Here is a 22,676-nt window from a genome sequence, read left to right as displayed (position 1 = left end):
TGTTGAAGTGTGCTGTTTGAGGCCAGTTGAAAGTCGGTACCGTCAGTGACTGACGGCGTACACACCAAACACACGCTGTTTCACACCGCGTCTTACCGGATCTGACACTTTCACTTTCACCAGCTGAGCAGCAGCAGCGGCACGGCAACAAGCTGCAGAGTTCCTGGATGGAAACGGATCATCTGCTGGCCGGGAGTGTGAACGGAGCGCCCGAAGATTATGGCTCACGGTCGGATTCGGAGCACGAAGGGGTACCGGGGCGCAGACGCATGTCCTACTCTGTGTCCGGAGAGTCCTGTAGTCTGGCGGGGGACACAGGTGAGGAGGGGTGGGGAGGGTGTCAGTGGAACAATATTGTAAATACACGTGATCACAAGTTAAAGACTTACATTAAAAACTTAGCTCAAATGAAAGCACAGAAGTATTATCAGAAAAAAGGTATATAACATTATATAAAAGCATGTTAGAAGTTTACTCTTTGATTTCATATCCCCTGTAAAAGATTGAAGAAGGCCCGAAGATTAGGTAATAACAAGGCCTTTATGACTTATGGAGTCAGTGAGAAGTGTCACTGCTGCATGCTCACAGTCATATGGACAAAAACTGCACATGCAGTGAATTTTTTGAACTTTTCATTGTCGTTTGGTTGGTAATCTAACATTGCCTGTCAGTGTTATATCACTGTTGGACTATTATTACTGATGCATTAATGTGCGTAAGACATATTTTACATGTGTATCTGCAAAGATAGCATGTTAGCCAGTTTTGTTTATATTTATTTCTCTGTTTTATATATTTATTTATGCACTGTAAAAATCTGAATCTGAAAGTACCTTGGCCACTTTATTAGGGATAGAGATTCTGCTCCCTGTTGACATGACAGCATCACACTGTTGCTGCAGAACCAAAGGTGTTATACTGGATTCAGGTTCTGGAGAACTCACTGTCATGTTGATGAAACCAGCTTGAGACGACTTTAGCTTTGTGACATGGAGCATTATCCTGCTGGAAGTAGCCATTAGAAGATGGTGAACTGTGGCCATGAAGGGATGAACATGGTCAGCAACAATACTCAGACACACTGTGACATTCAAATGTCACTCAGTATCATCTGTCTATCTATTAAGGGGCCTAAAGGCCAGTTTTTACTTTTGCGTAGAACTGATGACACAGTGCCCTAGGCTATAGCCTGAAGTGGGCCTCCCTGTAATGTTGTGGCACTGCAGACTGCAACAACTGTGATCATTCCACTTGGTAGCATGTCTCTGAGACTCCAACATGGTCTGCGCAGTTTCAGTCTGTAGTGTTTGAAGAACACAATTGAACCTCTTCACCATGTCAGCATCCTTTTATGCACTGAGTTACTGCCACATGATTGGCGGAGTAAATGTGCATTAAGGAGCAGGTGTTCTTAATAAAGTGGCCACTGACTGTATACAGCTAGTGACTGATTCCATTATATGTTAATCTGTTGATTATTCTAATTTAAAGTCGGTCAACTGCTTATTTCAGCTGTGGTTCATATAATCAGAAACCCACACAATGGAGTGTACGGGGTGTATGTATCATCAACAGATTTCTGATGGTGATGGTGATGATGATGAGGTGGAACATGAAAAGATTGAGCCATTTTCACTGACTCACCGTTTCAGTGTGATCAGAGATCTTTTCCAAAACAGCATTAAAACACTGAAATGTATTTGGAGTTTATCAGACCAAAGCAGCTTGGAGACGTGATTATCTGCCTCTGGAACGTTTGTCCATCTACTGTAAGGACCAAAACTGAGAGGAAGTAAGAAACCACAAACTGGGAAATGCAAAGACAAAGTACGAAAAGAAAAAACAGAAATAAGAAACCAGAAGATATTACAAGCAGTGATTTTAGATTGAAATCATATTTTATTTGCATTTCACAGTGAAGCAGCACACTGAGGGCTTTTCACCCTATTGAAATAAGCTGAACAACTGGTTACATGATTGAAGACCCTGTAATTGAACACAACAATCTCATTTATCACCACCTCTAAGTGGCCTAGAATTTGGCTCCAGGCTATTTTAGAGGATCTCTTTAGAATTGGCTAGGTGGTAAGAAACTGGAGGCACTGACAACGCTTTTTAAACAATGTTACCACCCCCCTCTGTCACACCTGGAACCACATATCATCCAAGCCACCATTCAAGCCCTGTGGCTCTCTCACATCACACATGTGTCTTTTGCATACCAGAATAAAGCCATTAAAATGTACATCACATGACAGAATGCCATCACTTTAACAGATGGATAAACCTGTAGTGTAACTGATTCTGTTTCCAGAAAGGACTAAAGTTTTACTCTGAATCTCCTTAGCTATTGATGTCTTCATCAGCAGTTGTATATTATATTGTTGGCCACACAAATTCCTATTTACATGCAGGAAAATATAACACTGTTGTAAGCATAAATATAGTGGTGTGGAGAGAGCAGAATATACAGATTTTTCTTCAGTGTCGTTACTGGTGCTGAGAGAGTGTGAGAAGTGCAGCTCACACTTTTGCTCGTTGTCCGGTGCGTGGTTCAGATGCGTCTGCAGCCGTTTTAAGTGTTGCTTTGTCAGTGGCACCCACCACCACCACCACCACTGCTGCCGCAGCCAATGACACATCCTGCTGTGACACATCAAGCCATCAGCACTAAACATGTGTGAGAGAATGTGTGTGTGTGTGTGTGTGTGTATGTGGCCAGAACTGAGTCATCATAGTCTGGGTAGTGTAACTGCTGGGTGGAAAGTTACAGTCACTGAATGTGATCACCTGACAGCTAAAGAACAAGCTTGTGTTGCGTGACAGGCAATAGACTGAGTCTCTGATAGATTCTTTTCTTTCTTCAAATTTTTTTTTAATGCAGCTTTCATCTCTGTGGCTTTATTCTGGTCTCACACACATTCAAGCAGTGACCACATTATCTGCAGAGTCTTTGTCCAAATCTCACAAATGTTTCAAAATTGTCAAATTTGAGTTGTGCATGCAGATTTTTGACACCACCTCCATTTTTGCATCAAATAGTCCAATTCATTATCACTGTTAGAGTCCCAGGTCCCATAAAATTAAGCCTGAAGTATCAATACATGATATGAATATTGAAACCAACATGATGCATGATTCATTTTAATGAGCGGAAAATGTTTTTCCTGTTTCCTTCTATGGAAGCGTCCCCTGACATCCAAGGTGACGTACTTAAATTGCCGTCCATCCATTTTTAGCTGCCTGTCTGGGTTTGGGTTTCTTGCGGCAGCAGGTTGAGTAGGGCAATCCAAACATCCCTCTCCTCAGCACCATTCTCCAACTCCTCCTGGGGAACCCCGAGACGTTCCCAGGCCAGATGAGATCTATAATCTCTCCAGTGTGTTCTGGGTCTGCCCCCAGGGACGCCCTCCCAGCAGAACGTGGCCAGAATAAATAACAGTCCTAAATCTAAAGATATCCTCATTGCTAGCATACACTGATGAGTCAAAACGTTATGTCTAACATGCTGTTTTTGCTGGTCCTTCTGCCGCCAACCCACTGAGGCGTGGACTCTACAATACTTCTGAAGGTGGCCTGTAGTATCTGGCACCAAGACGTTAGCAGCAGAGTCCTTTTGGTCCTGTAAGTCGTGAGGCGGAGTCACCGTGGATCACATATGATCAAGCACATGCCCCAACATCCTGCTGCTGGTTTTTGGTTTGTCCCTTGGACCACTTGGACCACTGTGGGTGTGTGTACAGGACACTGCTGACCTAAAGCACCAAACAAGCCTTGCTGTTTCAGAGATGCCCTGACCCTTGGAACGAGTGGAGGAACGAGTGAACTTTATTTTTCAGTAAAAAATTATTCAAACCAGTAATTATTATTAATTGTTAAAATAGATTAACTAAGTGATTTATTGATTAATCAATCATTGCAGCATCACAAAATGTTACACTTAATGTGTCAAATTGGGATAACTCAGTTTTTTTTACTTAATCTGATATTAGCATCTTATCCAGCAGTACAGTTTCAGCATAATTTTACATTTGAATGTGTCAGTTTTTCTTGATCCGGTTTCCAGTTGTCTTCACACTTTACTGCCTGGACACACCCACGCAGATTGTGAGACCAACGCCTGTAGCTTTGTACTTGTTTGTTGCGCTTGTGTGGTCAAAGATCTGATTTCCTAACTGTAATACATGTGTGTAAGTGCACTCTGCTCTTAAAACCTTTCAGACACATACAGTCATTTTTAAATGGGTGTGATGCTTCAGAAAATTCTATCTTTGGTTATCTATAGGCAAAATAATCCATCTGGGTCCTAGGTCATCATGTGACTTAAACTGTTGACTGTGGCTGATACACAAAGTGTCCATGTTCCTGAGGATTTCCAGAGATATTTACTACTTCCTGTTCCAGACATGGAGAAAGGAAGAAAGGAAGTCAAACAAGCTTAATGCTTGTTTGACTTCCTTTCTTCTGAAATTGTCTTGTGGGACAGAGCTTCTTCCCTGGCTGTGTTAAACTTCAGCAAATCATATCTAAACTGAACCATCACTGACCTAATGCATGAAGCTAACCAATTGTTGGGAGTGTGACCTTGCCTTGGGGTCACATGGTGACATCATCAGTGTGTTGTTTCTGTGCAACACTTGTGTATCGTTAGGTGTGATGAAGATTTCAGTCTCTGATATTTACTAATGGAGATTTTAGGCTTTTGAACCACACCCTTACCACAACCCTCTGCTGGATCCCAGTTCCTGTTTTTTTCTTCCCAGTTTTGCCTCAAGAAAAAACAAACCTTCCTCTCAGCTCCCAATCCAACCAGTTCCACAGACAACAACATCTCAGACAGTTTCTGTTGGCTGTGGTAGTCAGAGAATATCTTCTGTTTCTTCTGACATACAGGATCCATGTCAGGAAAATTCACTGCGTGATGGTTCAGGACAGTGCTCAGAGCACCGGTGGCATTGGCAAAGGTTTTTGTTGGAACAGCTCAGCTCAGATGGCCTTGTTACTCTTTCTTGTCTCACTCTCAACAGGTGATGAGGACCTCTACATCCAACAAGCTGTTGTATTCATCGAGGATGCCATACAGGTAAGCACAATGGGTTTCCCTATTTATTTCTCTTTTGATAAAAACTAAAATAGGTAAATGAACATACAAAGACAGTAACAAAATGCATTGCAGTGTTTGAGTAGGACTGGACCACAGAGGCTTCTTTTTTACGTCCCCCATGAGTTTCCTCCTTGGTCTGTCTTGTTGGTCTTTGATCACAATCCTCACATTTGAGCCTTATGGAGGATTCATTCTTTGGTCAAAACATAATTTAGTGTTTTATCACAAGACACCTCCACCATTGTACAGCCTGTCTCTGTCCAAAGTCTGTTTTTTTTTTTTTCCAGAACATAGATCACACCAGATTCAATTACACCAGCTTTAGTTTCTCTTTACTTTTCACCCCTGTACTGAAAAAAATAGAAGAACTGCAGGTGGTCTTGCTTTTGCTGTTGTTGCTCCTCCTCGATTCTGAGGTAGCGATCCACCAGTCTCAAGGAGGAATAAAGTCATGTTGGTGGATCTGGTACAGCTGTCCACAAAGTCTCAGTGGACCCAGCTCTGTGTACATTTTAAGCAGACTGTATTTTTCTTGACTTTTTGTGATATTTATAATATTTTGTGGTACTTGCAGTACCGGTCCATCAACCACCGGGTGGACACCAGCTCACTCCGCCTGTATCGATGGTACTACTCCAGGATAGGCCAGTGGTAAGTTCACACCTTCTAACACCTGCTCAGGCCAGGTCATGTATGAGTAAACCTGAGTTTATGTTTGAAAGAAGAAATTTTAGTGCCACATACCTGCAGGGGCAGAGACTGGGAAGTTGTTGATCCTTGCTGACATGTCACAGTAGGAATATCACAGGTGTTAATAATAAAGAAAAATAGATTTAAAGGAACTTTAACACCTATGTAGGAGAGCTCCAGAGGAGTCCTGACCAGATAGGAGTCACCAGGAAATGTTGGTCAGGTGGAGATATTCAGTGATAGGAGAGACATTAAGTGAGCTTATTGGAAGATACTGAAGGATGCTCGCTCTACATACGTACTGGTACGGTGTATTTCCTGACACTGCATAACATTACATAAGTCCTTTTTCCCAACATAGCCACGTACACCACACCCCACAGAGAGTTTGCAGCATCATGACTCCACATGCAAACTGCAGCACTATAACAGGTATTATAAAACCATTTGAAGGCATCAAATGTTGGTATCAAATGCCAGAATGTATTAGCACATCACCTAGATATATTTTTTCCACTGTTAGAATTCTCAATCGATAACTTTCAGGAAAACTGCAGCATGTCAGCAAAAGTTCAGCTCAGATTGTCTTAAAATAGTAGCATCACACTGTTTCCAAGAAGTAATCCATCACCTAATGAAAGTCAGCGCACAACCCTTCATGAATATCTCACAGTCGTGATAGTTTGCCTCAGAAATCCTGTAGTTTTCCAAGGCTTATGAGGCTTGGCTGAAGAAAGTCACACATGGTTGGGTCGACTTTTATTTTTGGGAGTGGCTTAATACTGGTTGCTTGGTTGATACATATGGTGTTGTCAGGCTGTAACACTCTCAGGAGGGCTCAGCAGGGCTCACATTCCATCCACACAGGCAACAGCCAGTAGGAAATGGTGGTGCAAGGACAAGAATGTCCCTCACTGGCTTCCCACCAACCAAAAACTATCAAAAGGTTTTTTTTTTTTTTCCACACAGACTATTTGACATCAGAGCAGGGAAAGCACAGTTGTAGTCAATAATGTTAATGATGGTGGCGTTACATTCTAGTTTAGCAGTGTCAGGTTCCGGGTTTTGGGGGCATTCTGGAACACTTGGCCAAGCCAGAAAGATCCAGGATTACTTTTAGCCGTTGAAAGGAGGCTCATTAAAAGGCTGGGCAGGACTGGATTTGTAGGCTACAGAAAACTTGCCAATGTTTTCAAAGGGCTTGTTCGACATTTTGGCAAGTAGGTTTGCTTTCTTGCTGAGAGTTAGATTAGACAGCTAGTATCACTCCATTAAAAATGAAGCTAGAGTCACAAAGGAGCTATCTGATCTTAGCATGAAGCAGGGGACAGAGTTAGCCTGTTTCTGTCCATGACTGGTGACCCGGTTCCTCTCTGCTGGTTGCCTGGTAATCTCACGCTGACAGCAGATAAACATTTGATCTTCGCAGGCCCTTGTAGGTGGTTTTTATTATCTTTGGACTGTCTTTATGCTGAGCTAAGCTAATTTGATGCTGGGTCTAATTTCATATTTAACGCTCAGACATGAGACTTATATTAAACAACTCTAACTCAAAATTTCAAACTGGTCCTTTAACAATGTGCAAATTATTTTAGAATTTAGAATATTTATTTAGAAGTTTCTTTCATCCAAACCTCCTGTCTCAGGGGCTTGGGCCTGACCATTGCAGTGGTATTGTTGCTGGCCTTCGTGGAGCGCCCGTCCTCCCTGTCCGTCTCCTCAGATCCTCGACATCGCTCCCCACCCTGGCAGCCTCCCTGCGGCTTCACCGAGAGCATCGAGATGGTCTGCCTCATCATCTTCACTCTTGACCTTGCTGTCAAGGTAAACACAGCTGGGATGGAAAGGGTTTCCACACGGAATCTGCCATGTTATGTTTTCAGATAGTCTTTTGTGGCTTTTATAGTTACTTCCTGCTCCATCTGATTGTGTCCTCAGAGCTACTTGATCGGCTGGGAGGAGTTCAGGAAGAGCAAATGGCTGATTAGCTACACTGTCGTCATTTCAGTCTCCATCATTGACTGGGTGTTGTCGGTCAGCATGGTGTGTAATGAGGTGAGACTGTCTTCTGTCATACTCTGTGAAGCAATTAGCACTGAGGTGTTACTTAACCACATCTTAGTTCAGCATGTTAGCATTTACTGATGAGCACAAAACATGAACCTGAGCTGAGGATGATGGGATATCATTAGTTTTGCTCCTATTATTAGTGTTATTACTTTCGTTATTGCTGCCTGGTTAGCTTAGTTGGTAATGCAAGGACAATAGCATGATTAGTAATAGGACTAATAGCAATCCAAGCAACAACAATAAAAGAACTAATGATATTAAGACTAAGAGTAAGAATAATAACAGTGACAGGAAGAACAGACAGGTATCCCAGCATGCATTTCATACCAGTCAGCAGTGATGGTGGAGAACTGGACTTTTCATCCTTCGCCTGTTTCTGTGTTACCAGATAAAGTTTTAGTTTTTAGGGCATAAATGAACAATTAAATGTTAAATGTGTTGATGGTGATGATTTGAAATATGTGAGGACCCACTATGTGCTGCTGACTAATAAACATTTATAGTTATTCCAGGGTAGAACAGCTTTATCTCAGCAAACCCCTTGATAATTTACTGGCTGCTTTAATGTGTTTTAAACATAAGACAGAACTTCTGTATAAACATAGTGCCAAGAAAAAGTAAGTGAACCCTTTGGAATGACCTGAGTTAATGAACATATTTGTCTTAAATATGGTCAGATCCTCATTTAAGTTACAACCATGAACAAACACAATCTGTTATAACAAACAACACACAAATCATTGTGTTGTTCTTCTCCATACTGAATGCATCATTCAAACATTCACAGTGTAGGTTGGAGTAAGTGTGTGAACCCCTCAGCTAATGACATGAACAAAAGCTAACTGGAGTCAGGAGTTAGCAAACCTGGAGTCCAGTCAGTGAGAACATGAGAACATCATCATCCCAGCAGTGCATCATGAGCATCATGATTTGGGACTTTGCTGCCTCTGGTTCTGGACAGCTCACCATCACTGGGGGGAAAATGAATTCCCAAGTTTATGAAGATGTCTTACAGGATAAAGTCAGGGTTCCTGAGCCAGCTGAAGGTCAGCAGAAGTTGAGGGATGCAGCAGGATAGTGACCCTAAACATGGAAGTAAATCTACTTCAGACAAAGAAAATCCACCTTCTGGAGAGGCCCAGTCACAACCAGGACCTCGGTCCAGTAGAGAAGCTGTGGAATGAGCTCAGAGACCTGTTCACACCAGACAGTCCATTAATGTTAGTCGCAGCTGAAGCAGCTCTGTGAGGAGGAACAGTCCAAACTTTCTGTCTGATCCACAACTACTGGACAAGCTTCTTTAAGGTTCTTTCTGCCATAAGAAGTTCAACCAGGTATTATATTTAAGGGTGGGCTTACTGTTTTCACCTGCATTGAGAATATTTAATGTGTGTGAAGATTTGTTTGTTTTGTTAGAATCTAATATTTGATAATGGTCAGGTAAATTTAACACTGATGACTGAATGGTCATATAAATGACCAATCTCAGCAAGAGCGCTGGGGGTCCAAGACCACTTATGAGTCTCATGGCACTCTGCGTTTCAAAAAGTGGTCTTGTCTTTTCCTCTCCGATCAGAAACTGAGAGTGCGACGACTCCTCCGGCCGTTCTTCCTCCTGCAGAACTCCTCCCTGATGAAAAAGACACTGAAGTGCATCAAGAGGACTCTGCCAGAGATTGCCAGGTATCAGACTCCTTTAGACCCAAAGGCCTGTCTGAGATCTAACAGGATTGTTATTGAATCATTCACAGCCACATTTTCTTATGTTTTCTAATTTAAAGCAAAACTATGTGACCACTGTAGCCACTGTAGACTGTTGGTTTATACTAATACTTTGCTAATAGCAAACCAGCTCAGTAACAGTGCTGGGCAAGTTACTCATTACATATAAATAATTGAAAAAGAAACTGCATTACATCATAAGTTATACAGCAAAAACTAATTGGTTACTATACCCATTATTAGCATGCGGGGTTAGATAGAAAAACCACTAACACCAGAGCAGTCTCACTTCTGCTCACTTCTGTTGGCTGGTGGCTGCTTCCCAGTAACGAGACCTCAGACTCAAAGATATGATCTGGCTGTGCTGCCACTGCTCAGTGATCAGCTCTCTCATTGTGTTACAGTGTCCAGAAGTGTGTTGAATTTCAGAGAGTGAACAGTGACGAGGGGAGTTTGGCAGCTCTGTTTGGTGCTGCACATTTTTTTGTGTGTGTGTTTATTAGTCTCTCTGTAGGAGGCAGCGCTCATTAATCAGCACTGATGTTTAACAGCATCAGTGTAAAAGCACCTGTGATAGTTCAAGGCCTGATTTGTGCCAGTAATAAAATTTAAAGAACAGCTTTTTAATTGTGAAGTTATTTTAAGTGTCAGTGGTAGAAGACAGTGTCTGAGGTGACTCAGATCAAGATGAATCTGAGTCTGGAATCCAGGTTTGAATGATCAGCACAAAAAAATGAGCAACGGTGTTAGTATCTGGCTCTTTGATAAAATGTGAAGAGGAAAGGCAATCACTGCTCATCCAGTAACCAAGCTTTCAAATCTGCTGTGTCACACTCAGGTTCACACTGAGAGACCTAGACCCACGTTTGACTTGTTAACCTGTAGATTTTTATTGTTTTTATTTTGAGGAACATTGATAAGATTGAGGAACAATAATATCATTATTATCATCATGTGTGTTCTCCTGTCTCTGCAGTGTCATCCTGCTGCTGGCTCTCCACCTCTGCCTCTTCACCATGATCGGCATGCTGCTGTTTCCTAAAACTGAGGTGAGGTCAGGTCACTGTGGCCCTGCCCTGTTAAAGACACTCCAGTGTACTGTACTGCTGACACTCTGGCTTGTGTGGACATGTGTGTCAATTTGTGTGTGTGTGTGTCTGGACATGTACCAAGACTGTGATGTCAGCTCAGCAACTCAACACACCCAGTCAGAGAGGAGCAGAAATAAAAACACAAACTAGGATGTCAAACACATGTAAAACAAGGAAGTAGATGGTTTTAGATTTCAGGCCTGAAGGAAGAGGTGAGTATATGATGCCACTTGAATTGAGTCCCAAACATTTTCTGATCACTAAACCAGGAAGTGAAATCCGCAACAGCCACAACAGGCCGGAGAGTCTGACAAAATAATAATAATAGCACAGAAATAATGTACAACATGTTCAGACCGATATACTTATTATAATTATAGAATAAAACAAAACTATTACTGCAAAACAATTGAAAAAAAAGTCGTTACTATGATTTAGTCCTCAGAATATTGGTTTTAATCAGCAGATCAAAGTCCCAACGATATTTGTAACAATGCAAATTGCAAGAGATCCATCGACTTCACATTATCAAAGCCGATTAATCAAGAGGCCCAAACATCACTCATCATCTATGACAAATCAAAACTATCAGTGAATTCCTGTCACAACATTGACAGTAAAGTCATATCTTGAGATGGTTTTATTTCATCTGAGACTTGGTTTACAGTGATTAGAAAAAACAGCAGATCTTCACATTTTGAGAAGCTGGAACCAAAAGTTTGTTATTTATTATTAATAATGTCAATGCTGTATTATTATTATTATTATTATTTATCATTCTGTCACCTGTGTTTCTGCTCAGGACCCAAAGAAGAACGGGGAGTGGCAGTTACATTTCAGAGACCTGCCTAACTCCCTCACCTCTCTGCTGGTGCTGCTCACCACAGCCAACAACCCAGATGGTGCGTGATAAACAAGCCATGTGTGTGTGTGTTAATTGTCTCTGAACTGCAATTCTTCACGAGTCTGATCATCTTCTCTGCACCTCTTCAGTGATGATCCCTGCCTACTCCCAGAACAGAGGCTACGCCCTTTTCTTCGTGGCCTTCAGTGTAATTGGTAAGCAGTGATTATAGTTGGCAGTATCAGCGCATCAGCTTTAAATGAGTTAAAGTGATTGTAGATGATTGTCTTACTATTCAGTATGTTTGAATAAAATAATTTTACTTCCTGGCAGGAACCTACTGTCTCATGAACTTGCTGACAGCCATCATCTACAACCAGTTCAGAGGATATTTACTGGTGAGTCACACGTATATGGGGGAAACATTTTCATTCATTTTCAGTTATCTCACAGTTACTGGACGTCAGCCAGTACAAACACAGTCTTCTACTGGTGGCCATGACAGCTGATCCCAGCTGGAAAAAGCATGTGTGTCAGTATAGCTGTGACTTATGCTGTGGAACGGGAAAAACCAAGCCTTGGCAGTGGAAGGATTGTCAGGTGATAGTCAGGTGATAGTCATCTCATATGTCACAGCACACACACGACACTGGCTAATGCTGCTCAACCTAATTTCAGAATATCACTGGTCTGTTTTCACATATTGAGCCTCATCATCATCATCATTTAAAGGGGAACCCCAGTGATGAGCATTGCACTTCTGTAAAGTTGGAGGATTTACAAGAAAAATATTGTCCTGACTTTAATCCCTGGTCCCAGACTGCTGTAACCAATAATAGTTTTTCAGTAGACCCTCTCCACCAGGTAAATCCCCATATCTTTCAGTTACAAATTTAAAGACTGCAGGACCAAGCCGAGATATCGCAGATGATGTTATCAGGTGATGTACTGTGCTGCACCGCCTGCCTTATACTTCACTTTCACAAGTACGACAGCCTGAATCGGTCGGTGTAGGAAATGCATCAAGACTGGGTGTAAAAGGCATAGCACTGGGATTTGGAACAGGATTAGCAGTGACACAAACCAAACAGGGCCGGATACAAAAAAAGTTTCTTTCAGGTCTCTCTTTAATCTGGACATCCTTTAAAGCTCCTCAAAGGTGACAAGTTAAGGCTCTGTCGCATTCACAAGAACCAGTTTTCTATGTGTTTGTGCATTCACCATATTTATTCCAGTAAAATGGAAAGAATCTCTCAGCTGACTCCTGAAACCATGCTTCATCTGTGTCCTCTGTCACAGTCCTCATCACATTTTGGACAAAGTTACCTTCTAATTTTGTGTCACCAAGCAAAGATCATGTAAACATTAATTCTGTCAGCAGGAGTGTGAGGTAGTGGTGACTACATCATCATCTGTAGCCATGTACACAAACACACCAGTGTGGTGCTCAGACACTCACAGGTCTCAGATCACCTGAGAAAGTGTGTGGAGCAGGCTGGTGAGTTTTGACTGCCATCTGCTGGAATAGAAGAGGAGTCCAGCTGGATTAAAACAGTCAGGGGGGCACAAATTGTCCTTTTTGGGGGGATTTTTGTTCATGTACAGATTAAACAAATTAAATACATACATTCTAATATGTACCGATTTGTTTATCATTCTTGATAATCATTATTGTTGGGTTGGTAGGTGTATTTTTGTACTTTGGACAGAGCTAGGCCAGCTGCTTCCATGTTTGTTTAGTGCTAAGCTAAGCTAAGCTAAGCTAAACTAACCACACCCTGGCTCCATTTTACCTTTGCAAAGGAAGCATGCTAAGCAATGCTAAACAGTGTCATTCAAACAGTTTGAAGCTTCAGGCTGAGTACATTGAGTTTATTGAGCAGGACTCGCTGCTCATTCATTGCTCATCGTTCGCTGCCTACATCTCTGAGCTGAAGCTTATCTCCATTCAAACTAGCTGTTTCTGTTGAATGAATTCATACAGAAAATGGAGAGAATGAAAACTGGAATTAAAAACAACAACTTGTCAGAACAGATGACATTACTTGATATTAAAACCAATAACTTTGATGTTTTTGACTTCTGGTGAGTGTGCAATGGTAGATGATTTCAGAGAAAACTAAACAGGATGTCCAGTTCTACAGTCAGAGAATCTCTTTGGTCTTGTTTTCATCCAGATGTCAGTGCAAACATCCATCATCAGGAGAAGACTGGGGATTCGAGCTGCTTTCCAAGTCCTGAGCTGCCAGGGAGCCCGGCGGGCCAATGAGTAAGATGCACATACACACACACACACACTAGTACTTCTATCTTTGTGGGGACACTCGTTGACGTAATGCAAATACAAAGTACACATAAACGCTTGTTCAAGTTTGGATTTACATTCACACACCCTCACACATTCAGAGCTGTCAAATATCACCATCACTAAGACACATTTTCCTAGTTCACTGATATTTGCAACCAGGAACTTTACTTTTCCTCTTAAAAACTTTCCCATTTGCTGTCACGAAACTTTACAGGTGCATCACTCACATGCATGCGGGTGCTTAGTTGTATTATCTTCTTTGTCAGGGAGCGTGTGCGTGTTGATGCCGTGCTGGAGGTGATGTCCAGGGTCAAGATGAAGAGCTACTACAGAGCAGCCATCACTACGGTCAGAACCAACACAACACCGCTCTGCACACACACTCAGACTTACCTTTTCCACAGAAGACGCTCTGACACATCACAGCAGAAAAAGCACAGGTATGAACAATACAGCCACTGACAGCTGATTTTCCACATAGCTGCTTCAGTCTCAGGGTCCTGGTGTTGTTTATGCTGACTCATTGTCACACTGCGACACTTGAATAGAGCAGCGCTAATGTTAATGTTATTAATAACACACGTGCTTTCCCTCCGTTGACACGACAAACGACCTGCGCACTGCAAAGTAACATAAGCTGTGCTTACTTGGATTCTAATTTGATGTTTGCTGAAATGTTTAAACCTTAACAGAATATGATTTTCTTTCTACATTCATGTGTAAAAATAAACTGTTTGCTTGCTCTTAACAGTTTTTGCTAGCTGGAATCCTCCTGTCCACCTTACCTTACTCTCCTGTGCTTTCATTTGAAGTGATGGGGGACAAAAGCTACAGGACTTGCTCTGTTCAAAAAGTACATTCCAAAGTTTATTTGACGTTAGTATAGTATGAAGCTTCAGTAGTCTGAGTTAATTAAATCAAGTGGAGATTTTCCATATTTAGAGTCTTTTTAGGACTGTTCCTGTCCCTCCACTGCAGCTCAGTAAGGAAACTTGTAGTAAAAAGATTATATTGTGGGAAATATGCTTTTGATTTGACTCAGACAGTTGAAGCCTCATATTAACTTCACATGAATATGTTTTAACACAGAGCTGAATGTCCCCCATCAGTTTACAGAGCTGAATTTGTGCTTTCTTTGGAATAATCAGAGTACTCATCGCAGCAGTCATAGCCATAATGTCTTACCACCAAAAAGCTGAAAGCAGACATCATGGTACTTTACCTCAGACATACTATAGATACAGATGTCTCTTAAACAGTAAGGTGACCTGCTCTTCATCACATGCAGGAAAAAGATGTTTTACCATCAAGACAAGAGTGGTCCATGCTCTGGGTTCTTTTTCTTTGCTCTTTGTTCTTTTCTGATGACCATCTCATCTGCACCTCCAACACATCAGGAGGTGCGTCAGTATGCAGATGTTGGCTACATGGGTCGAGAGCAGTTTCAGAAGATATTTGAAGAACTGGACAAAGATCGAATCAAGGAGGTACCCCCGCTGCCCCGTCCTTTCAAGATATTTCCTCACTTTGGCATTGGTTTTATATCTTTGACTCTATGTGTGTGTGTGTGTGTTTTCCTCACAGCACCCTCCCTTGCCTCATTATAACTCTCCAGTCCTGCAGCGACTCCAGGTGCTCTTCTGTCACTACTATCTCACTATACTTGGCAACGCATTGGCACTGGCCAATGTCATGTGCATATGTGTAAGTTCCACACGTACACACACACATATACTGAAGTACACACACACACACACACTCACAGACCAAGCTGGCCAAAATATTGCAAGATAAGCTTTGTGTGTGTGTTTCAGACCTTCCTCGTGTTGAACTCTGAAAAGTCTGTATCAGAGAGAGACAACTACATCTTGGAGGTGAGTTTAGTCCTAATATGTCTTACAGAAGTCCACAGACCTCAGGGGACAATTCCTGATCAGTTCAGTGACTCCCACTGACTTTTCCTCTAGCACTACCATCAGGTCAAAGCGTTACCTGAACCAGCAGCCATGACAAAGTTGTTTAGCACATTCACAATCAACATCCCCCACGATCAGTGTTGATGCTTTAAAACTCTAATGTTAATATGTCAAACTTCGGTTATATTGAGGATTTACACTATTTGCATTCATGGATCCTATAAGAAAATAGTGTTCCTTTAATGGACTCTTCTCTAATACCCTCCCACCCCAACTCTCAGATCATCAACCTGTGCTTCATCCTCTACTACCTGTTTGAAATGTGTGTGAAGATCTTTGCCTTCGGCTGGAGAGGGTACCTCTCCTACAGGAACAACGTCTTTGACGGCTTCCTCACCATCCTACTATTGGTAAATCTGCTCTGCCTACACACTCTTTATTATTACTGTTTTCATATTTATTTATATAATACATCTGCAGTCAAATGTGAAAAGGCACTAAAGGCCAGATTCAGTTAGATTTACTTCTTTGTTTCACTACACCCACCAATCCTGAGCCCTGTCACCACAACATTTATTGTATTTAGATTCATGTATGTAATTTCTTTCCAATTTCATAATTACTACTATTATTGTATTTGTAAGCAGCACAAGCTTTCTTTATGGTTTGACCAACCTGCAATTCAAATTGTAATAATTTTTACTGGTTTATGTGTTTTCAAAAAGCTGGTGCACATCAGCTTTTAGTGTAGTTTGGACAGCCTTCCCTTTAAACCTTACTAAATCTAACATGTCTCCTCCTGTGCAAACACTCACTGAAGTAACACACTAACTGTGAGCTCAACCTCAAACACCTGTCTGATACGTTTGCCTGCTGGTCAATATTCCTACTGAGCACTGAGAACATAAGTACTCGATGACTGAACATGTGCTCCGTGGTCATGCTTCAGCAACAGGCCTTGCAGTGACAGGTTCTAGGACACATGTGGACCTTCAGAATATAGACGTGGACACACTTTTGCAGCATATAAACAGCATTTAAACAAATACGAACATGTATAGTCACTGTGTCCATTAAAAGACTGAAGACCATGTGCAGCTTAAAACCAGCGTGTAGGGGATGGACGCATGGTTCCTAGCCGCATCCATCCATCTTTAACATCCTGAGCCATATTTATTATGGCTTATTATGGGATATATATTATAGTCATGATATAACAGATTAACTGTTTTTAATCTCTTCTGTACAGAGTGAAATGTCATATGAATATTGATTTGTCTTTAACACTTTTAATATTCAACTCTGATCTTGTGTTTTTTTCCCCATTAGGCCCTAGAGATCACGATTTATGCCAACTACAGGCTGCCTTACTCTCAGTGGTGAGTTTTTTCCTTTTCTTCCAGATATTTTAAACTCAGTTTTGTCTCTCATGCAATCATTGTTTTTATAATTGCAGTGATGATTTATATTCGAGTTCCAGAAATGTATACCAAAGTTAACTCAACTGTGACATTTTAAATGAAGCTTTATTTACCCTTTAGAAGGAAGATCTGTGCTGGAGCACATCTTCTTTCCCATCTCTGTTATGAGCATTATCAAGGCTTTACAGCTCTGTAGACATTATGTGTGTGTGTGTGTGTGTTTGTGTGTGACTACAGGGACCCATCCTCTCAAGGGATAGCGTCTCTGTGGGAGATGGTTCGTTTGGTCAACTTGCTGATTGTCTTCCGCGTCCTGCGCATCATCCCAGATATCAAGGTAAAGAACCATGGGACATGTGTAAAGTCAGACTTTTGAAAACAGATTTCTTTTTTTTTTTTTAAATAAAGATGACATCCTGCAGAATTCAGTTATTAAGAAAAAAATGATGAGATATTAGTACATAATAATGATTTTTAACAATGACATGAATTATTTCACAAATTGTTGCTTTATATGTTTATTTCACAGAATTTATTTCATGTCTTTTTTTTATTCACGCCCTGTTTACATCAGCTAATGTAAATACACACTCTCCTCCATTCATGAGTATACACGTTTGCTGTGTGCTGATTATCTTTTTGATGTTGGTTACATGCCAGCCAGGGACTCAAACCATTAACGCCACACTAACAACTGTAATTCACAGCAATAGTGCACACAATTTGACAACACAGAGCTTCATTTACAGACACTGCAGCCTCGTCACAAACACATTTCTGTGACCTTTATGTCCCTTTTTGTCTTTCATACTTTCCATTGTGTTCACCAGCTCATGGCTCTGGTTGCAAGTACGCTGCTGGACCTGTTGAAAAACCTCAGAGCCTTTGCAGGGATACTGGTGGTGAGTGACATAGGAGGTTTTCACCCGACAACAGTGATGTGCAGGGCAGTTTATGTGATAATGGAGCAAATGTGATGTGGGGAAAAGGTTTGATGTCCTCTTCATGGCCTCTGTGCAGGTGGTGTACTACGTGTTTGCTGTGTTTGGGATCTGGCTGTTTGAAGGAGCCATTAAACCTCCTCCAGAGATGAGGTACTGTATGAAGGCTGCTGTATCAGGACCATGTGATAGAAAGAGCGCATGACATAAAGTGTTTTTCTTTTTTTCTAATTTGTGCAGAGCAGATTTAGCAAGGTTTCAGTGTAGTACATCTAAAAAAATGTATATAGAACTGGAAAAGGACTGGTTAGGACTTATAATAAGACTAATAATAATAGTTAATGAGACTAGTAATATGGACAGTAGGTGGCCCACAGCCACAGATCCAGACTCTACAGCTCAGCTGAATGAGAGGGGGTCTTCCTCCAGAAAACAAACTGGTAGATGGAGTCTCCATCCCTCCTTTATTTAGTTTCTGGTTTAGTGATCTCTGATTTTGTGTGTGTATGTGTGTGTGTGTGTGTGTGTGTGTGTGTCCCAGCATACTCTCCAACACCTCCATGGAAAACATCACGAGTAACTTCAGCATGGAGTGTGGTACATATGAACAGCTGGGATACTGGCCCAACAACTTTGATGACTTCGCTGTGAGTAACAGTATCACCATCATCTTCATCTTCATCGCTGTGTTTTGTTTCACATATTTGTGTCACACTGATAATTTAGTCACTTACAACCAATTCACAGTGAAAAGATCAAATCTGGGTTTGCAGTTCACTACTGAACTACTTGTGTGTTCTTTTTTGTTCGTTCCTTAAGGCACAGGCACATTTGTGTGATTCTGAATTAAAAGCCAGCTGTGATATAAAGACCCAGTATCTCCCCCTCCTTCTGTCTCAGGCTTCCATCATTTTGCTGTATGACGTCATGATCGTTAACAACTGGCAGGCCTTCATGGATGCATACACCAGATACACCACTGAGTAAGAGCAGGAAAATCTGTTTGACATGCACAGGAGCTGATGTCGATGATGATGAAAGGATGTTTTTTATTTGTCCCAGGTGGTCCAAGGTCTACTTTGTGTGTTGGTGGCTCACTTCTTCCGTCATGTGGGTCAACCTGTTTGTGGCGCTCATCTTAGAGGTCAGTTCACACAGATGGATGCAGTCATCAGACAAACACTAAAACAAATAACCTAGTTTCAGACATGGGCGGGGGACAGGAGCAGGTGTATATACTGTTGTATTGAAATGAATGGTAAGCATTCCTTCATCCTAATCTCTGTGTCTTGACTGGCATGAGAAGAAAGTAGAAGAAAACAATTCAGTCAATAAAATTTTACATTTCAAAGATACAAAGTAAAATGTCGCTGCATGCGGTTCAGAGACAGAAGCTGGCTGAAAAGGCCCCATGTTGGTGAATGGCTGCATTTAGATAGCTTTTATCCAAAGCACAGTTGTCTGTCATTCACTCACTCACACACACACACACACACACACACACACACACACACACACACACACACACACACACACACACACACATACACAGATGCACATGCAGTCTGAGTCCACTTTCCCACTAAAGTGAAAGGGAAAGGGTCTCAGACTAAATTTTTCTTCCCATAACCAGGATTTATGTTTGTGTACCTAAAGCCTGGTATATCTTATTCCTCTGAGCCATAGCGCTCCATTGTTTCCAAAAAAAAAAAACTATGTAAAACACATCAGTGAGCAGTTTTACATCTTTAGAAAATTGGCTTGGGGGCTGAGAGCCACAAGAAGGGTAGAAAAACGAGAAAGTGATTTTTGGTTTGGGTCTTGTAAACTACATATTAAACATGCTAACAACACAGATTTGTTCCTTGTTATCTAACTAGAACTTCATCTACAAGTGGGACCGCAGCCACAGCTGCTCTGTGTCAGAGGTGGAGAAGATCAGATACGAAACCTCCGTCCAGCTCATATTCAAGTAGGTTCACACTGATGCTGCTGTGAATCCTGTAACTCAAATGTCTGATTGTCGCGCCACAGCTAACTCCCTGTCCAATCCATCCTCTCCTCCTCTCTGCAGGGAGCAGATCCAGGAGCCAACAGAAGAGGAGTTACTTTGTCAGCTTCACCAACACCCCCACTTACACCTACACTGGTGACACACACACACACACACGTGGCACCAGCACCTGTCATTAGTAAAAAAAGACTGTGTGGTAGAAACACTGAGAGGTCATCATGATAACATTCTACTACTAGTTTATTTTAATGTGTATTATTGAAATATGTCATTACTGCCACTGAAACCAGTAGGGGGCACATGTGAGTAAAACCACTGTGAGCTGCAGTTTCAGTTGTGTAAAGGTTTCTCATTGGTGTGGCTCTCCAGAGGCAGATGTGGACAGGAAATGAATCAAACTGTGACTATAATTCTGCCAATTTCATGCTCAGAAACTGCACATAGAGAAAGACGATTCAAATTTCCAAGAATCTGCTACTTTATGTTTTTTTTTGTTGTTGTTGTTTTTAAACTGTGGCACCACTGTCGGCAAAACAGTGACTTTCACTAGAGTGAAAAATACAGAACAGCCTTTCTCACTTACTGGTTAAACCAGTAAAATTCAAGAATGTTTGTTCCTTGAAATGCGGGGTTTTGCATCGCAGTCATCCAGCCTTAAAAATCCATCATACTCTGGCACGTGTTCGCTAAGAATGTGTGAGAACTGCTGCTTTAAACCGAGAAAAACCTACATAATGCTTGTTTGCAAAGACAAAGCAGATTTAATCCTTCACTGTATGCAGCACTTAAAGTTCACCAGCCTTTTATAAACATCCAGTCAAAGCTCCCAGTGACTGAAGCACATTCCACAATCAAACCCAAACATTACTCCGGTGTTATCTCCTGTGTTTAAGTTGTGTCTTTTTCCTCATGATGAACCATCCCGGATGGGTTAGGGCATATGTGTCAAACCTGTTCCACAAAGGGCCGTGTGGCTGCAGGTTTTTGTTCCAACCAAGCAGCAGCACACCAGACTTGACTCATTTAATCAACTGATCTCAGTCTTCAGACAGTTGATTGGTCAAACTGTGTATTCTTGATTGGCTGGAACAAAAACCTGCGGCCACACGGCCCTTTGTGGAACAGGTTTGACACCTCTGGGTTAGGGGATGCACTGCAGGAGAACTACAGCAAGTTGGAGAATTGTGGTGGCAGCAGCAGCACATACATGAGGGCAGCACCCGCCCTCTCTACCTTTGCCAAAGCCGCTCTCCGTGGGGCACAGCTACACTTGCTCTGACCAGGAATCTTGGAGGGGAGTGGAAGGTCGTGCCACTCAGGTCAAAGATCGATAAATGTGAACAGTGGTTTTTGTAATAATGTGAATTCAGCTCAACACCTCTTCACCAACAGAGAGAAGTCTGTCAATCAGGTGCAACATCAGCTGGACTTATCCACTCTAGGCCAATAAATCATTTAATCATTTGGATATTAGTTAAACTGGTGTTGAGATCAGAGTGGATGATCAGCAGTAACCTGTAGCATAAGCCACAGCTCATTGACAGCATTCAGAAAGCAGAAGAAAAATGCTGACAGGCAGCAGATGCAAAGGCAGCGACTCGCTCTGTGGCTTGTTTGGCAGCTGTCAGTGGTGATAACTGAAGGTTCACAGCTTCACTGAGCCCACCTGCTGTTCAGTCTCAGTGTGTGGAATGCAGCTGTCTGAGGGAGTTACTGGGGAGGATGTTTGTTGTGCGTTTGCCATACTGTAATTAATGAAAAAAAAAAAAAAACTTTGACCAGGAACCAGGAAGTTCACCTTTAACTGAACATAGCTCAGAGTGGTTACTGTACTGTACTGTGCCAAGGACATGTTCATGTTCTAAATTTTTCTGTCTCACTGTGTTAAGATGTACTTTCCACACCAAACGCCAACTACTTGTAACTTAAGACTTAACACACACACACATTTCACTGACATCTGATAACAGGTCACACACGGAACTGAAAATAATTTACTTCCGTGGTGGAAGTAAATTTAGGGTTTCATACTAAAATGTTTTTTTGTTGTTGTTGATTTTTTTTTACATATATATATATATATATATATATATATATATACTTTCCATATATATTGTGTCGCACAATTGTGTATTGTGCGACGGCATTTGATGAATATACTCTGGGACTGTTTGTGAGGCTGGAGAGAGGCTGGAGGCTGCATGCTGGACTATCATTCATCCACAAGGAAGAGAAACAAAGGCTCGTTAAATGTGATCGCATGTTTCTGTCTTTGCACAGTGGTATCTGCCATGAAGCCAGTGTATTCAAATTCAAAGTTAAAGTATAAGAAGGGATAAGATCACTGCTTGTGACTTTTTTTTTTCTAGACAGGACCTACTGTGCCTTATATTTATATGAATACAGTTCAAATGCATTTTATTTTGGGAAATTTTTTATACAAAGAAGTTTGGATGTAGAAGAAAGTTGGAATGCAATGTTGTGATATTTGAAAAACAGATTTTAAACAGATATTTTGCAAAAATTCTAAGACTTCATTGTGATTTTTATAATTT

The 22,676-nt window shown here is 41.5% G+C and overlaps 1 protein-coding gene across 1 annotated transcript; it reads left to right on the top strand.

Annotated features, from left to right (window-relative positions):
• tpcn2 (two pore segment channel 2) lies at positions 1-21,926 on the top strand. Its single transcript, XM_041040522.1, has 25 exons — positions 1-318; positions 5,028-5,083; positions 5,679-5,755; positions 7,441-7,618; positions 7,733-7,849; positions 9,441-9,547; positions 10,563-10,635; positions 11,480-11,579; positions 11,671-11,736; positions 11,855-11,919; positions 13,699-13,790; positions 14,096-14,177; positions 15,227-15,316; positions 15,414-15,533; positions 15,644-15,703; positions 16,027-16,155; positions 17,075-17,124; positions 17,404-17,503; positions 17,997-18,068; positions 18,187-18,260; positions 18,649-18,754; positions 19,008-19,090; positions 19,170-19,251; positions 19,988-20,079; positions 20,182-21,926. The coding sequence occupies exons 1-25, from the start codon at positions 168-170 to the stop codon at positions 20,258-20,260; spliced, it is 2,301 nt and encodes a 766-aa protein (XP_040896456.1). The 5' UTR covers positions 1-167; the 3' UTR covers positions 20,261-21,926.
• Positions 21,927-22,676: the final 750 nt, after the last annotated feature.

This window comes from Toxotes jaculatrix, chromosome 1, assembly GCF_017976425.1.
Source record: "Toxotes jaculatrix isolate fToxJac2 chromosome 1, fToxJac2.pri, whole genome shotgun sequence".
NCBI classification, from domain to species: domain Eukaryota; kingdom Metazoa; phylum Chordata; class Actinopteri; family Toxotidae; genus Toxotes; species Toxotes jaculatrix.
The sequence above is the reverse complement of the archived record's forward strand: the minus strand, read 5'-3'. Positions and strand labels throughout refer to the sequence as shown.

Bases quoted from the DNA above. Each gene is read 5' to 3' on its own strand.
- tpcn2 (XM_041040522.1), top strand. From the start codon at position 168: ATGGAAACGGATCATCTGCTGGCCGGGAGTGTGAACGGAGCGCCCGAA. The intron at 15,534-15,643 runs GTAAGTTCCACA...TGTGTGTTTCAG, and splicing joins CCAATGTCATGTGCATATGT to ACCTTCCTCGTGTTGAACTC. The intron at 20,080-20,181 runs GTAGGTTCACAC...TCCTCTCTGCAG, and splicing joins TCCGTCCAGCTCATATTCAA to GGAGCAGATCCAGGAGCCAA.